Source organism: Fulmarus glacialis, unplaced genomic scaffold, assembly GCF_000690835.1.
Source record: "Fulmarus glacialis isolate BGI_N327 unplaced genomic scaffold, ASM69083v1 scaffold30027, whole genome shotgun sequence".
NCBI classification, from domain to species: domain Eukaryota; kingdom Metazoa; phylum Chordata; class Aves; order Procellariiformes; family Procellariidae; genus Fulmarus; species Fulmarus glacialis.
In genome coordinates, this window is record NW_009225561.1 from 12,006 (window position 1) to 30,164 (window position 18,159).

The window sequence follows — 18,159 nt, forward strand, 5'->3', positions numbered from 1 at the left end:
CCTAAAATAATAATAATAGAGAATTAAAAACCTGACAGCAAGTTTAATGGTTAAAAGTAACAAAAACAACCTGTTCTGAATGGTGATTTTTCTCAGCAGTTCAGTCCTGCTGCAGCACTCACAGCCTCACAAATGGCAGAAGGGGTTCAAATTCTCTCACCTTCTTTACATTTTTCTGTTTTTAAAAGGACAACTGCGTTGCAACCTGCTAGGTACCACGGGGCATTTTACTTAATGTTATATTCAGTAATGGGTCAATAATGGGTCTGTTTTTAAAACTTAGTGTTTTTCTGGGGTAGGTTGGGGAAGGTGGGGAATAGAGAGAGAACAAAAGCATAGCTGTAGCTATGCTGTATCCCTGTAGCTGTAGCTCCCCAGGTGCCTCGGTCACTAGGACTGTCTAATTCTCAGATCAGTGCTGGAACTTTTGTCTATTCTAGATGATCATGATGAAACACCAGCAGCAGGCTCTAAAGCTCCATTTGGTGTTTTAGGTCATGTCTCCTATTCAAGGTCACCATCTTCTGTAATTTGTCAGCTAAGAAGCATTTTCTCCCTCTCCTCAGTGAAGGTTTAAAGGTGGGGTAGGGCATGAGACAAAGAGGGAAGCTAAAATGAATAAAAAATTCTCAGCTATAGAACCGAATTTCATTATTTCCTCTTTCATTCACAGCATCTTATCATTATAGCCAGACTGCTGCTTTGCTTTGTTAAGATCAAACTCATCTCATTTCCCCTCTGGCCCCATTGGTTGCTGGTCGACCTCTGGATCCACTAGGGATGATGCAAATGCTGACTGGACGATCTGAAACCCAAATGACTCCAGGAGAGACATGTTCTGTTGGGGTGAAAAGGGGGATCCTAGAGCAGGACCGAGGTCCCCCAATGGGCCACCAAGGGCCCTGACATGAACTTTCTGTATGTGTTTGTTCAGATAAGACTTTGATCTGAAAAAGCTGCCACATTCAGGGCAAGGGTACTTCTTCTCTCCTTCCGTCTCCATTTTGTTTTTGCTGACTGCCATGTCACACGAGAAGGACCCATTGGTGCTCTGTTTCTCAGGAGTCTTGAGGTCACTGGTGTCAGAGAGGTCTCCGTATGAATCAGAACTCTCAATCGGGTCCGAATGTGAACATTTCTGGCCTTCTACGGGAAAAAGAAGAGAGAGAAGTTTTCAGAAGCTTATCTCCCAAAAAATTATTTAACATGCATCCAAATAGATGATATTGGTTACCACTGATTTCATTAATGCCTGTCATGACAGTATGATACACACTTAACACTGCAATCCCTCATATTCTAAACCCCTTGACCATAGGTCCTCTTTACAAACCACCAGGCTGCTATCAGAGCAACATCCAGGTTTTTATTATGGATTTGTCATGATACTGAATGCATCCATAATGGGTCTCTGGTTTATGTAATACTTTTTTGAATCCCAAAGGTGTATCACAATGTTTATACCTCAGGCATTACAAAAGGATGGACCTAATAATGAGTTTTTAACTGTAAAAGTCACTCCCACACTTCTGAAATATTGTTGATACTTTGGGGGAGAGCCTAGAAACCTAATAAAGCATAACAGGCTGCAACAAGATGTGAAGAAACCTGGAAATACTCAGCAAACCAGCAGTGAGCTACTGCAATTTAAGAAGTGCAATTCCATTCAGTCTTGAGGAACTCTTTTTTACAATTAAGTGCAACGCTGTTAGAAGTGAACTTCATAATCTAGAATTGTTGCATCTTTAAATACTGTAGTGTGAAACAGGAGGGAGGTTAGGGACACTATTTTAAGTCATTTGGATACATATCCTGGCAAAGCCATTGGTATGTTTGGAGTGTTCCCCATTCTCCTCTGGCAGTATGCCAAGAAAGTTTGTCCACACTTTTTGCTCAGCGCATGTGAATGAGCGTGGGAAATCCAGACGTACTCCCTAAACAAGTCTCTGAATACAAATAAGCTGTATCTACTATTAATTCTAAAAGACCAAAGAACCACTTGGCACAACCCAAAAGACAGATTTGCTCTGGACTCAGCATTACAAACCAAACAGGATACGCATGAAATCAATACACCACTGAGCTGGAGTAAATCTCTTGTTAAGTCAGCACACCACCCAGAACCAAAGGCCTTCTGTAGTAACTCTATCAGGACTTCAACAGAAAAAAATTACACAACTGTAGCTTTCTGCTGGCACAGACTTTGTTTAACCCAGCCTGCTGTGTTCTCGTGGGTGTCTTTTTGGGACAACCACGGTTTTGAAGAATTTTCTGATGTTTCAGCTTCACCACGAATACTGACAGCTCAAATCAAGAAGCAAAAAGCAAGCTATCCTACATAGATTAACACACAACTTTACATATTCAGAAGTTAAATACTCTTTAGCTATTCTTACAATAATGTCTTTTTTCTTTTTTTTTTTCCAGGAAGTTAAATGCAGGTTAAAAAACAAAAAAAGTAAAAGTACTATTATCACCCTCTACCTCTCCTCCCCAAAAACAGCATTAAAAAGTGTAAGTTTAACTACAGATAGTTCCATGGATCCTCATCAACCTGAGGATGAATATTGCTTTCACCGCTCAAGAATCTTTATGAACTGCATTCCGCAGCTCCCCCTTCCTTCACCAGAAAGCAGAAACATGGTTTGATTGACGCGAGATTCAAGTATAGTGGGACTAAGGAACCGTCATGGATCTGCACCCCTCATCCAAAATCCAAATACTGACTGCTCCTAGGAAGATGCTCAAGATGAACTAACTGGCTCTTTCAATCTCTAAAATCAAAGCAGCTACCAAAAATTCACATACCCTCACGGGTCCATCTCCTTCCCCCAGACTTGTTATGGGCTATCCAAGGACAGATATTACATACTATGTGATGCTACGTAATTTCTCTGCATCTCCCTAAGCTTCTTTCCAGTATTTTCCCTGTCCTTCCTCCCTCCCCCTTCTCATGCCCAGCCCAACATCCCGCAACACAAAGTTCTGCACAGAGCAGCAAGGTGCAGAGCAGCGAGTCTCTTGCCTTTGATGCCATAGGTCCTGACGCAGTGGAACGCTGCTCCCCCATTCGGGATGGACTCCTGGTGCCTGGAGACCTGGGGAAGGGGAACACCGTGGTGGGTTTTAACATGGACCTTTAAGTAGGAGGCAGAGGAGAAACCTAAACAAGATAAAAGGAGATGAGATCCTGCCACCAGCAAAGACACACATCTGCCTTCCCTGTTCTTTTACTCTTTCTCTTGCTCCTACTCCCTATTACAAAGTTGCCATTTTTCTAGCTTGATTTCTGGTTACCTACAACATGCTCAAGGAGGATTCCTAAACATAATCAGGCAATGAATGCAATGCATACCTTTCATTAGACTGCATTTGCTTTTTGGAAGTCATGATGAAAGAACAGCCTCCTTGAGAAACAAATCCTATGTAAGCAAACCTAGCAGATGACATGAAACTTTCTGGTAAAAAAAGGCAGAAGAGACATGATACAAAAAGGCACCCATGTCTCTTCACCATTTTGTGCTGGTTTGTTTATTTTAAGTAAAAATGCCTTCATCATCTTATAATACTTTGGAAGATAGTTCAAATTAGTTTCTTTTATGCTGTTAAGATTTGAAGGAATGCCATTTGGTAACAACCCTCTTTGGTATTTAGTGTGCTTTCCCATTAGGTTTCTAGCATTTATAGTGACTCCTAGAAGACAGAGAGCTAAAACTACTGAGTTTTTAAGGTATACAATTTTGTTCTATACTAATTTTTGAAAAATATTTCCTTCATTCAGCCCATTGTGAGTTTTAAAAAAACATACTAAAACCTATATTTTGTCTGCAGTTAACAAAAAAATTAAAATGAAATTTCAGTATTTCTATTAACTCTGATCTGTAAGCCCAAACCACTGAAATGAAAAACATGCATTTCAAACAACTGATCTCTGATCGAAACAATTTTTTACATTTGTGCATGTGCTTTTTTAAATTGTTTTTGAAGTCTCACAGATATGGCCTTTTCCTTTAATGCAGTAAGTTATCTCACATATATTTTGGAATGTTTTTAAATTCAGATTTTAATAAGATTTGCAATTAGTACTAGTACATTTGGACCATAAACAAGACACAAGGAGGACAGAGTTTTAAAGACTTCCTACACAGGTAAGCCTATCAACAGCCATCTTAATTTTCATTTAAATTTTGAACAGAATATTATGGCACTTCCATGTTAGAAACATTTTCCTTTAACAACTGAGAACACAACACAAGTTTCACTGTCACAGCCATAGAGTTCCAGGTTCCCTTTCCGGATAGAGAAAACCCAAGACCTAGATTTTTTTAAACCAATACAGCATTTACAGCACAAGCCCTTGCAAGAGAACTTTCATACCAATGATTCACTTTAAATATGAATAGATATACTACTGTAAAGCCATTTCTATAGTTATATAACTGCATTTGCATTTGATGATATATAATATATTAGGAAGGACGCAAAACCAATACTGGCACACCTCTCTGGGGTGGATTTTGAGACAGCAGCTGTTAGTTTCAGGTGCTGAATTTAATAACGAATGTGGCTTTACACTAGAATTCCCTGTGCCTCCCCAACAGAATATCCCTTTACCCAGACTTTTCTTCGAAGCCAGGATCAAAGAGTATTCAGAGGTTATTAAGAATTATATCTACAGGACCTGCAGAGCAAGACAGAACTCCACAGCAACGTGCTGAAGGGGAAAAAGGGCGGGTTGCTGAGAATGAACAAGAGATAGTTACTGTAGACCCCTGAGTTGAAGATAAAAGTATAGCAAAGTAGACAGATCACAACTGAAGAAACCAAGAATATAAGAATCTCAAAATACAATGGAGCAGAATCACCTACGCCAAGTCATCCAGGGAATTAACGTAAGGATATTATCCTCCAAAATAGTGCAAGACGTACCTTCAGACACAAAATGCTGTACTGAATATCTCACTGGGCCACAAAGAGAATATATTTTTCTAAATACCGAAAATTCACTGTAGACATGGAAAGAATCAGTGTTTGACTGGTAGAGAAAAGGACACAATGTACAGATCTAATGGTGATACTTCCAATTACAAGGTACTTTCCTTATTTCATACATGTGTCTAATAACCACATGCATGCTGACATGAGCCTCCTTCTGTAGTAATGCATTAAAATCTCACTGTCAACCATTAAAAAAGGACTACATAGAGGTATTCAGTGTTTTTCAATACTACGACTGGACACAGGAAAATCTGAAGTTGTAATCTCTGCTATACAATACTTTTTCTGAACTCTGCAATTCTATTTGTAGAGTACATTGTTTTATATAATGAAAACTGCCGGCAAAGTGTGTTAGCTCCCCTTTATGCACTTGGCAGATGAACATGTGAGTCATCAACTTCCATCAAAGCAGTAAGAATGCCAACTGCTTCATAGGAAACTATTTAAAGTGAGATTTTTTTCTTTTGTTGTTTTTATCCTAATTTTTTTCTGAAGCACTTAGCAACTGGCCTTTTTTTTTTTTCCCCACCAGACCTTAATTATGAATGTCTGTCCTAGGACAATGGGGGATTCATAGGCAATAATCCTTTACTTTTAAAACAAAGTCAGGCTAATGCAGAGGATAAAGTGGCAGTATTTTTCAAAGAAGGAATGTATTTATTGCTTTACCCATATACATCTCTCAGCTTTGCAGAGCAGATTATTTCGTCATACCAGAGGAACCAACATTAAAAACATGTATAGAGAGGAAATGATCTGCTTTATATAAATGGGATCTATATCTTGATCTCTTAGATAACATCGATAAGGAGACATACTATAGAAAGAATTGCAGGATGCTCCTTTTTCAAAAATTCTAACTTGGATTTAGCTGGAGAATGTGTCTTGCTTTAATCAACTCTGTATCCACCTTGAAATAGACAAGAATTCATCTTATTGTAAAAAAAAAAAATCCATCTAACCTGTGATTGGAATATTTACCCTTCTCCTAACTAATTTGATTTGTTTGTGAAACAAACAATGTATATGTGTCTGAAACAGAAAATGAATCTTCTGAGTTGCACATGTTATTACAAAGTACCAGTTCTAGATTTGCCAGTGTCATTAATCTCTTAAGTTCTTTGAAAAAGCCCACACAAGCAAATAAAGTTTCTAAGGATGGTAATAGAAGATTATGTAAGAACAAAGCAGGAGCAGGTCTTTTTTATTTAAACTGACTAAAGAGAATTGTCTTAAAAAGTAAGGATTAGTTTTCATAAGCACATTTTAGATGAATTCTTTAAAAAAAAAAAAAAAAACAAAAACAGAAAATCCCAGAAAAAAACCATTGTACAGCTTCCCTGATTTAACAAGATTTAATTGCTTCCATAATTATTCTAAGCATAAAGACCCTAAGAAAGAAAATAACCTGGAAAAACATCAAACCACAGATGGTAATTTTTAGACGTTATACTGTCATTTTGTAAAATGAATAAATAAATAAATTCAGCAAATGGGTACACGCATGACATGGCAAACCAGTGGCTACTGCTTTCAGTCAGGTACTGAGTTCCCCATCTCCTAAATCCGCTAAACCTTTAAAAGAACGTGAGACACTTGATTAAGCTCCACAGAAAAGCCCTCAGTCTGACGGGATAAACTGAGCATTTCTAAGCTCTGTCTTTAACACTAGGATATGTTCAGCTGTGCAAGAGTCACCTTTTCATCCACTTTTTTTTTTTTCCTAGTGGGCCAACATCCAAAATCCTCTCTACAAGCAGCTTGAGCATTCTTGTTTGACAATTACTATATCCAGCACTAGCTAAGTTCCAATTCAAAAATACACCAGCACATTAGCTGAGGGAAGAATAAAACAAAATGCCATTGCACAAGCACCATAGCCACAGCACAACTGCAGTCAGAGGGATGGCGTGTAGCTTTTGACTGCACCAATGCCTATGGAATAGATGTTTCTAATCCAGAAATTTTCCACTATACTTCGTCTTGCCAGGCTCTACAATTTAAAAGAAATCTACTTAAAACAATGAACATTATAATTTGATTCTAGAACACTTTGGATTAAAAATTCTGCTGTCATGGTTCATAAATCTATAATCAAAATTCACAGCATATAACAATGAGTTCATAACACAGTTGTTTGACAAATCCAGTTCGTAACTTCCCTTTCCTATGAATTTTAACACTGGGTAGATACTTAACAATAATTCACCAGATTAGTTACGTTTTCTAAGTGCTGATGTAAACTGAAATTCACAGCAGACTAAATTCTGGCAACACATATGAAATACACAAACTGTAAGAAGAAAGCAGTTGCTTAAAGTTTGCTGTACCACGGGTTCCCTATCCTTCTACAGAGAAGTGTCTATTTTATTTAAATTTCCACTGCACATTTAAACCTGTAAAATGTGAATAAACCATTCAGTCATTTCATTGTTTGAATGCCAGATCTGTCTTTGTCACGCTGGCTGAATTTCGAAAGAGCTGCAGTGACATCCAGTGGTAGTTAAGTTGAAATGCAAGCGTACAAATCTTGGAAACAATACAATTCCTCCCAACCCATATGAGTTTCTGTTTGGCACCATGTTCAACTGAAGGAGAACAGGATAGTACCTGGATCTTGGATAGCGTCTTCCACATTGTTATCACAAAAAGAATCGGGATAAGCTTACGCAATTTTTCAGAAGATAGGCCTTCAGTTGAAGAGGAGGCCAAGCTTCATTTCGTACCATCTACCCAGAGCTTCAGAATCTGAAGATTTTCAACCCAGACACCTTTTCCACTCAAACTGTTAACATTGCTTTCAGGACCTAACAGACAGTTCAACTACTGGAAATACCTCCCTTGCAATTTAATGTCTCTCATTGCTCATCAACTCCTAGTCATCCTAGGACTGTACAGCTCCCTGTACAGTCCTCACATTACAAACAGAACAGCTTTATTCTCTCAAAAGATTTCACCTCTCTTAAATTAGAGAAGGGAACACACATCATAAAAAAATGACTCATCAGAGAAAACAAGATCCCAAAACACGGCAGCAACCTCTTCCTACACTTACTAGGTATGTACGCCTGTGTGAGCCAACAATATATTTTGAAGTTGTGTATTCATTCAAAAAAAAAAAAAAAGACACCGATAAGTCAAAATTATTGCCTTACGTCCCACGAAGCCTAAAGTTACAACTCTCTCCAACTGAAGAGTACCACAAACAGATGGAAAAGCTTCAAAAGCTCTTAGTCATATGGTTTAGTTTTAGGTAGTCCTGAGAGGAGCAGGGAGTTGGACTCAATGATCTTATGGGTCCCTTCCAACTCGAGATATTCTGTGATTCTGTGAAAAGCTGTATTTGTACAAATAAAGGTAAAGCACATTTCTAGTGCTCTTTACAAAATTTGTTTTAGAAATGTATGTTAATACAAAGCAATTTCTTGGGTTAAGAGGGAGAAGCACCTTGACTCTACTGCTGCACCAGGAGGTTAAGCAAGACTGATAATATTATGTAGATTTTTTTTATGTACAGTGTATAATTTTCAACTTGGTGTGTATTTCAAAGATTCTTCTTCCAAACTGAACGCAAGGACTCAAGTCTAACCAGGTATAGAAAAAAAAAGGTGTATGGTGAATAGCAGCAAGGCAACTTACCATGATTATTTTATAGGGATCTGGCTATTTAGCAAATAAAATTCTTAAAACTGTCTAGAAACAATTTGCTTCAGATTTAAACTGAGTTTCTTCAGGAACTATCAGCCGTGTAAAAAGGCCAGAACTATAGCTCCATCAGTTTCAAGGTTAAGCATTCAATAAGAAAAACGAAGAATATGTACACATATATGGTATAACCTCCTCCTGTTGCAGACAGTCACGTAGCCTTACAGCTTCCCTCAAGTGTTGTCCCATCCCACTGAAATAAAAAAAATAGTTTTTTCATTACCTCGGTTACAGATAGTGCAGAAATTGCTTGGTCCTTCACTATGTTTCTTCAAATGATCTGCCATATATGCGGCTCGCAAGTACTTCCCACACACCTGGCATGGAACTTTGTCTTCATGACATGCTAGGTGTGAGCGCAGTCGGTCACGAGTGGCAAAGGAAGCATTACAAGTCTGCAGGTATAATGAGAATCATGTGACTCATCAACTCTGCTAAAAGCACTGATACTGTCGAATATATTTAGTATTCTTTAGAGTAAATACCTTAGACTGACATGATGCACAAGCCATTTTCCCACAAATAAAAAATTCAGATTACCAACATACTGCACAACATGTGATGTTACTACTTGAAAGGATTAAGAAAGCAAGAAAACAGCTCTAACATACTACAGACAGTAAAACTTAAATCAAGGTAGAGTTGTAAGGCCTTAGCTCCTCTCTGAGGATGAAGATACTAAAACTGTAAGTAATATTTAACAAAAGAAATAGCACAAACCACTTCATTCAATTTACAGTAAATTCTGCCATTTCACTGAGCCATTACAATCACTTTAGACCAGTCAACATGTCCTCTCTGTCATCTTCCTAAATTTTACTCTTTGATCTGATCAAACTTCAGTACACAGAATCCCTTTGGAGTATGAAGACATACAAACAAAGCATCAGAGAACTGCCTGGGATGAGAATATGACGAAAGACAGTAGAAGAGCCATCCTGGTATCCACAGTAGCAGTGCAGACAATTGTAGAAGTGAAGCCCCAGAACTGAGCAGGTATCAAAATAACTGCATGACACTGTAATCTGTTTATAACTTACCCCTGAACAAGGTATCATATTCCACTTACTACCATGAAACAAGCTTGATTTGGCATAAGATAATATTGATTCTACTTGCCCACTTCCCAGACATAATCCATATGATGAGTAAAGGCTCCCTCCCATTTTTATAATCACAGCAATTGGCGGTTATGCAGGCACACATGTGTATAGCCTACTACAACAGCCTGCCAGTTCTGAAGGGCTTGCTCTATCTCTAACATGTGAACGAAAATAAATCACCAGCAATACACTGTACAAGTTATTAAAGATACAGTCTGAAACCATTGCTCACAAGTGCAAGAGGAAAAATAAAAGCAAACATACACTAGAATGACCAGATCAAGCAGGCAACAGTGACATTAAGAGTGTACAGTGTTTCGTTTATACCACCTTTATATAATATAACACAGTTTTAAGATGTATAACCAGAACCCTCTAAGAGCTAATACGAGACTATTAAGTGACCTGGGAACTGGACATATTCTGTCTTTTCAAGTATCAGTGTGTAATTAAACAACTGTTTCAGCAGAGATAGACTTGTTAAAGCAACAATCCTAGTAAAATTACAAAATTATAACTTCAAATAAGTGAAATTGATCATATAGAAGAGGATAACCCATATAATTTTATATAATCTAGTTAATCAAGAGCTTAATCCAAAAAACATTGAAGGCAGCTGAAAAGTACCTATCAATTTCAACAGACTTTACACTCGTTCAATCCTATGAGATGCTTAAGTATGGTAAACTCCCATAGAGCTGAGGCAAGCACAAGACTTAGCACCTCAGAGGATCAGGACTTAATGAACTTAAAAAGACAACAGTAACATTATCTGGATTTCTGCGATACGCACAGTTTAACTAAGCTCACCAGACAAAGATTCATAAATTACAAGTAGTGAAGATTAAGAGGCACATTCTTGAAGATTCAGAGGCAAATTCTTGAACATTAAAGATTTCTCTTAATTTGAAATCTCAGTACACAGCGCTGAGCAAAACAGGTGCAGCTTTTGCTTACTAAAATGATCTTAGAGTTAAACATTTAAGGCAGAATTCCAGCACTGATACTGATCAATCTGTTGGATATCAACTAAAGAGATATAACTAGACAATCAAAGATGACAGCCAAGAGATCCATCATCAGTAAGTCTAAAAATATTGAGCCACAGTAAGCGTCCATACAAAAGCATTGGGAGTGCATTAGTTGATGAAGCAGACCAGAGACAAACCACATAAATGCAGGGATGCCAGAAGTAAAACTGATTCTGTCCCATATTGAATTTATCACGTCGAAAGCTTAGGGAAAGGCAACATAATAATAATTCTGTGTTTGATTTCTCACTCTTGCTGCTGAATTGTGCAAAGTTCACCTTTGGATAAGCTATATAGTAAATATATCTGCAAAGAAGCTTAAAAAAAAAAAAAAATTAAGTCCAGTGGAGAAAGCAAGAATCAGTTTAGCTGAATCATAACAATGGGAGACAGGACTAGGTTTAAAGAAAACCCCAAAGTTAATGTTCAAATAGTTAATATTCATAAAAGGTATAGAGAGAAAAAAAAAAGTTTTATTTTACAAAAGATGTGAAGTGCTAAATGAGTGCTGAGTATTTATCATTAATTGTTAATCATAGAAGAAAACTCTCCAGTGCTTTCCTATCAAACATTGCACAGGTATATAAATAGATCAAAAAGAATATATATAAAGTTTAAAAAACATTGTTTACGAAATACCTCTTGAAGTTTCAACTTTTCTATGGATGTGGATGTCTCTGAGCTTATTCCATGGTGGCTGCCATTTTCCTGCTAATAGGCAGGAAGTAAGAGAAATTAGGACAGGAAGAAACTCATTCTGCATTGAAATCAATGGGAAAAGCACTGGACTTGGGATGCCAATTTTAGGTTTACTTAAATAACTAGATCTTTTTCTTTTTCAAAAGTTGTGCTTTAATTTAACCTGCATTTTTCTCTTTTTAACTTAAATTGCCAGAAGAACAACCTGTCTCTTGTCTCTGAGAAGGAGCAAACTTCTGTTTTCTCCCCTCATTCTTTCTCATCCACAGATTTTCAGATCACCATTTCCTCCTAAACAGCAGACTAACTTTCATACCATTCACACTCAAAAGCCAACAGCCCAGCTTCACCCCTTCCCGTAATGAGTGAGCAAACTGAGCTATCCCATTATGGCCAGAAAACTGACTTACCCCTTCTCCTACATCCAGGACTCAACTGTCAGATTGAAAAAAAAAAAAAAAAAAAAATTCACCAATGCAACAATCTACGGGAAAAGATCCGGAGTGTCATTTGGTGTCTTGTCTGGACACCAAAGCAACTTCCTGGATCCGATTTCTCAGCTGCCTTGGCTCTGTGGAAGCCTCCCCTATTCCGAGTCTATTTTAACAGTAATGAAAAAGCTGGAATCAGGTCTTTGTCTGACATCAGGTGCTACAGGTGCTGGAACTTAGGATAGTTTTCCAAATATCTGTAAAGCACAACCGTTATTTTAGGGGGATGAGTGCAGGATTACATGCTGAGCACTGAAAACTATAGCTGTTGCAGTGATATTCAGCTTACAATTGTCCTGCTTCTCATAGTCAATTTTATTTATTCTGAAGTTGGGTTGACACCTTCACGCTTTTGTTCTGGTAGTCCAAGATGTACCATGATGCCACATCAACAAAACATTAGATATCCATTGGTTTGCAAAGATACATGAGGGCTCAAGTAAATGGCCAGTGGATTGTTTAAATCGTAACAGAGCACCACTTCCAAGAATGCCAGTATGACAGAGGATTCTGGAAAGTTTTTCTGTTTACTGACAGAGTACTTCTCTTTTGCAGTAAACATAAACAAAGCATGACAATAACAGGAATTTTCAACAGGAACTCAAGAGATTCAAAAAGGATGCGTAATGCTGTTCAGGCTACTCTCATGGAGAGCTAATTTGCCAAACAAAATCAATGGAAAATGAGAATGGAAAATGGGGAAACAACATGCCAATATTAAGCTATTTTCCTTCTTAGTGGCCAGATTCTGTGTCTAGATAAATGTCATGGAACAGAAGTGTTACTGGTTATGAGATAATCACAAGGAGAACTTTATAAATTTATATATCAGCTTTCAGATTTGAAACAAATTTTCAGTGTGATAGCTCCCCTTCTGTGGTTTGTACCACGTATATCAGATCTGTACATATTTAAGAAGACTTTCTAAATCTGACAGGATATTATGAAATATTTTTTGCAAAGACACACAACGCTTTAACAAATTTTCTACACCTTAAGATTCATGAAAAATTAACTTTGCAAGGTTAAGCAGTCAAAAATCAAGAATAAACCAAGCCTGAATGACAACCTCAACTCTGTCCTGATGCTTGTAACATATAGCCTATACCTTTTAAATGAACAATGCATACAGTATTATGGCACTTTAAACAACAGACAATGACAAAGACTGTTCTTAGAAATTGCTATCACAAAATACATGTGTGCAAGGAGACGGAGTTGAGCTTGGCTGTACAATCTTAGCTTCCATATTTCCTTACTTTCTAGCTCTTAGTGTATCCTCTGATTAAATATAAACTTACAGAGTTTATATTTAATATTCTTAAATCAATCAGAAAACTATAAAAAAAATTACCAGGTATCAGCTGGCAAAGGACAATTCATGTCTATCAACATTATTCATAAACTGTGTTCATTCAGTAACCTTGATATCAACTGGGAAAAGACTGATGAGTTTCTGTTTGTGTTGGGACCTAAACATTCATTTTCGTACTTGCACACAAACACATGCTTATGGAAAAAACGTGTAGTCATCTTCAGTTCATCTACCCAGACCCCTTGCTATCGCAAATTATGAAGTCTTTTTATGAGACGAATTTTCCAATTTAGGTAAATCTATAACCCCTAAATCATCTTAAGAAGCTTAAACCAATCTAAGGCTCTATATAGCATATGCAGTTAAATCAACGTGAACGCTCTATGGCCTGATTTTCAAAGGTGCTGGGCTTCCACAGATCATATGGAGGTCAACAGAAACCTGTAGATGGCTCTATATGTCTGAAAAACTGTTTACTGGATTATTAAAGTTGCAAAATGTTTCAGAACTCGCACAATTTGGAGGAAACACAGGGGAGGTGTGCCAAGAGATGGGAAAAAAAACCACAGATCAGGAGGCAGCAGTCATGTAGGACTGACTAGGTTCAGAAAATGTGGTTAAAAAATTTAGAAGAAAAAAATCCTCTAGCCTTCACTGTCTTAAAAGAAAATGAAAATTATCTTGCTCCAACTTTCTTTAAATAAATAATCAAATAAATCTTTTTTCAGAGACCAAGCATGGAGACTGTTAGCCCAACAAATGTTTTAGAAGTTTGCCCAACAGCTATGTGAAGGCAGTGGGTGATAGTGGAAGCTGATTCACAACTTTGGTTTTAATTAATACTTTCCAGGCACCTTTTAAATCTCTCTACAACTGAATTACAAAGTATCTTTCTTGATTTGATCTTTCAAACCCTAATGAATAATTTATTAACTGTAAAAAACTATATACAATATTATGACATTGTATTACAAAGGATACTGTGATGCTGTTATTTATATTCTCCCTGGGATTAAAAAAAGCTTCCAATTTTGCTCAGTGCAATGTTCTGAAGGCTATGTGATAAAAAAAAAAAAAGAGTATCTTGGCAAGTTATGATAATTTACCAATTTTATTTGAAATTATTCTAAAAAAAAAATGAAGTCAGCATTGGAGCCTCCTGTTGGCAACAACTGCAATAAAAGAAAAAAGGGAGGGGCGGCAGAAGGAATCATCTGTGACGTTGACTCTAAGCCCAGGGACAAGGTGGTTGGGTGAGAGATCCAGGGTGAGACTGGGATAGAGCAGTAGGGAAGAACATCTGGTAGAAGGGGAGGGAGGCAGGAGGACCAAAGCTATAGATGACACAAGGGGCTGGGGGACAGGAGGGATGTAAAGCTGTCACTGTGATTTACAAACATTTTATCCCAATTCACACATACATGGTATTTTTACTGATACTTCATAATTGTCTGCACACATAAATGCAATGCCAAAGATTACCCGTACATCAGCCTAAACCCCTCCAGCTCCTACCTGACACTTGTGAGGTCTCTCTGAGGTATGCACCTGTTTGATGTGTCCATTCAAGTGGTCTGGCCTTAAAAGAAAATACACATAAGCACACTTAAAACAAATACTAAAAATATACTTACAATTTTAACAAAAAAAAAAAAAAAAAAAGATAAGATCCCAGTGGTGGATCTATGACAAATGTAGTGATATTTAACTTTCCAAGAACCAGATCACCAACAACTGGGACTCTACCTTGATAAGTACCCTCTCCAACTTCCTAAAAAGGCAGCATTTTCTCAGGAAGAAATTATGACTGAATGATCAGAGAAAACAGGAAATACAAGCTACAATTTTCAAGCCTGCATGTCCCCTTCCAAAATCCTATTTAGATCTTGACAATTAGGGTAGTTTGATTTACAGTTGCTGAATATTTGAAAATCAGACCTTTTTGGTTTATGTCCCAAACACGGATGTAAGAAGCCAACTTTAAGCACCTCTGTGCAAAAAGACTGACTCTAAACTCTGTTGCTGTGACACATTTTCCACCAGCAAGATGAAAAAATACTGTCCTAACTCACAACTTGGTGGGGAGACTGCATTCATACAAATAATGTGCTCTGAAGGTCCCAACTAGAAGGTGCAATGGAAGAGCAAATTATTACTGAAAAAAAGTTAGACCATTCTTCACAATCAGTAGAGCCTACTTTGAAGAAGAGAGAACTGAATAGCTGCAGATTTTCTTGGTGGGAGTTTCTCCTAATGGGAAGAAAGCTTTTCATTGTATGAGGCCAAAAACTGCTTGGAAACAAGTTCTCCACCCTCTCCTCCCCCAACTTCCCAGCTGCGCCAATGAGAGGGCGCGGGATGGAATTCACGCACTGCAGACAGAAAATAGACTGAACTTCGCAGTCCGGCTGTTAAACCTGATGCTCCCGCAAGTGGGCTGGAGCAGTGTAACCGGAAAGACTGGTTGGGGGTCCTTCTAGGTACCTCAAGCCTAGCAACCTCCCGTGCTGCGCTACTGAATGAAGGAAAGGATACTAAAATCAGACATCATGCTCCGAAATCCTTTGGCTGCTCCTACGATTGAATACTGAAACTTAAAGAAAGAGCCTCTGCTTTTCATTCATACTTCGATTTTACAAAGACGTGTAGACATTTTTGTTGTTTACTTGTATAACAGCATTCCTGCCTGTTCACATTAACTTACTGGGAAAAATGAGAACTCAACGTGTATCTTTTCACTTTCCCTTGTTGACAAAAACCTTTCATACAGCAACGGCAGAAATCTTTAAGTGTGAATAAAAATAATAAAAATTGGCAGATGATCCTCAGTAGCACTACAGTAAGAAAAATACTTTTACTTCTAGCTACAGATGAAATCTTCGTTTTATGACTTTCCATCACTAAATTTGCAGTCCTTATGAAGATGCACTCCCAATTACTGCTGACTTAAAAAACAAAAAAAAGAGTCTACATTTTCTTAATTTATTTCAGTAACAAAAAGTCCCTCTATCAAAAAGAGAGCTAGGAGGGGCACAATTCCTACATTTATATAGCTGGGGCAATTCTAGCCCTAGTAGCCTTTTGATTTGTTTTCATACCTCGATTCCTCCCTCCTGTTAGAGCAAATCGACTGCTGGAGAAAACCGACTGCTGCTACAAAAGTAACACAGAGTGTATTCCCCTCCCCCCACTACTTCTAGTCTCAAAACGAGCGTCAGACTTCCAAAAGCGTTTCAAATTCATTAACGCAGACTGTAAGATACCGCTAACACGACTACGTGTATAAAACTACTTATTAAATTAACTCCCACAAACAGCGACAACAAAAAATCAGCAACATTAAATGCACAGATCTTACGTATGTTGCAGGGCAGAAACAGGATCCCCTTCAGAAGGATGTAAACCCAAAGGACACAAAGATCATGTATTAAAAGATACTTGATGCTGCAGCCTTTGAAATCTCACCTCTTCCTTCACATTTGGGTGATAAAAAACATTACGAACTAAGAGAAATGAAGGGAAGTTAAGAAAAAGAAAATTTAAAATGGATACGAGAAAAATAATAATCTTGAGATGTATTAATATTTTGCACTTCAACAGCACCTTCAAACTACCTGCAAATCAGTAGCCTCAAGACACTTATGTGAGGTAGGTAATTATTTCAATACCCATTTCACAGAAGAGTCTTCTGAGGGAGAGACCAACTGATTTGCCCAAGGACATGCATACACCAAGCCTGGGACAAAGCTGGGAATGTTACCCAGAAGCCAGCTGACTCCCAGTTCTACATCTTAATTACTTTTAAACCATTTCAAGAGACTGTAGAATAACGTCCCAGCGGAAATGATGGAAGTCTCATTTCTCGAGCCATTTTAAAATGGAACAGTCACACTACCCTAAGTACAAATTGTTCTTGTTTCCCAAGGCATAGGAAAGACAACTTCCTAGGTCTCCGTTTGCATCTATGGTCCTTATAAGTACTCTCTTACCTGGAAAAGCCTTTTCCACAGCTCTGGCAGATGTAGGGCTTTCCCACAGAGCCATCGTGAGATCGAACATGATAGGACATCCTGTCTTTCCGCTTGAACCGTAAGCCACACACTGGACAAGAGTAAGGCTTCTCGCCAGAGTGTGACAGCTTGTGCCGATTCAGGTGGTACACGTCCCGAAAAATCTTGCCACAGATCTCACAGGCCACCTGTTTCCTCGTCCTGCTTCTTTTTCGGGGTGCATCAGGGTCATCCTGACCAGGGACACCATTTTCACCCAGTCTTGGGGGTGGGATGTCTATGTAGCCCAGCTGCAAGCTTGTCACCCCATGTTGAGCCTCATGCTGACGAAGACGATTAGCATCCGTAAATACTTTCCCACAGAGGCCACAAGGCAGGATACCAGCCTCTCGCAGGCCCCCTGGGGTACCAAACATCATGGAGTCCAAGAGATTGGCTTTTCGGGGACGCCCTCTGCCCCTCTTGGTGCTTAAAGTGGGGGCACTAGCAGCAACATTCTGGAAGGGCGAGGCCAGCAGTGGTGGGGACAGAGGTCCTGCCACCATGGGCAGGCGGTCCACACCCTGCAGAACAGGTAGGGAGGACTGCGCCGCAGTGAGCGCAGCCCGCGTGGCCTCGTCTTCAGGCATGCCAGCAATGCCGTTGCCATTGGGTGCCAAAGTGGCACCGTTGGTCATGTCAAGAGGGAAGCCGAGGTCAGCAGCCCCCGGACGGAAGAGCATAATGTCGGGGCGTGCGGGGGGCACAAGGATCTGCACATTGGACTGCTTGATGACCTCCTGGCAGATGTCAATCACAGAACGCATC

General features: G+C 38.6%; 1 protein-coding gene across 1 annotated transcript; it reads right to left on the minus strand.

Annotated features, from left to right (window-relative positions):
• Window positions 1-529: 529 nt before the first annotated feature.
• Window positions 530-18,158, minus strand: PATZ1 (POZ (BTB) and AT hook containing zinc finger 1). The gene is made up of 6 exons (XM_009582530.1): window positions 17,332-18,158; window positions 14,858-14,921; window positions 11,477-11,545; window positions 8,927-9,098; window positions 3,026-3,163; window positions 530-1,143 (listed from the first exon to the last, which is right to left on the minus strand). The coding sequence occupies exons 1-6, from the start codon at window positions 18,156-18,158 to the stop codon at window positions 728-730; spliced, it is 1,686 nt and encodes a 561-aa protein (XP_009580825.1). The 3' UTR covers window positions 530-727.
• Between the last annotated feature and the right edge of the window lies 1 nt (window position 18,159).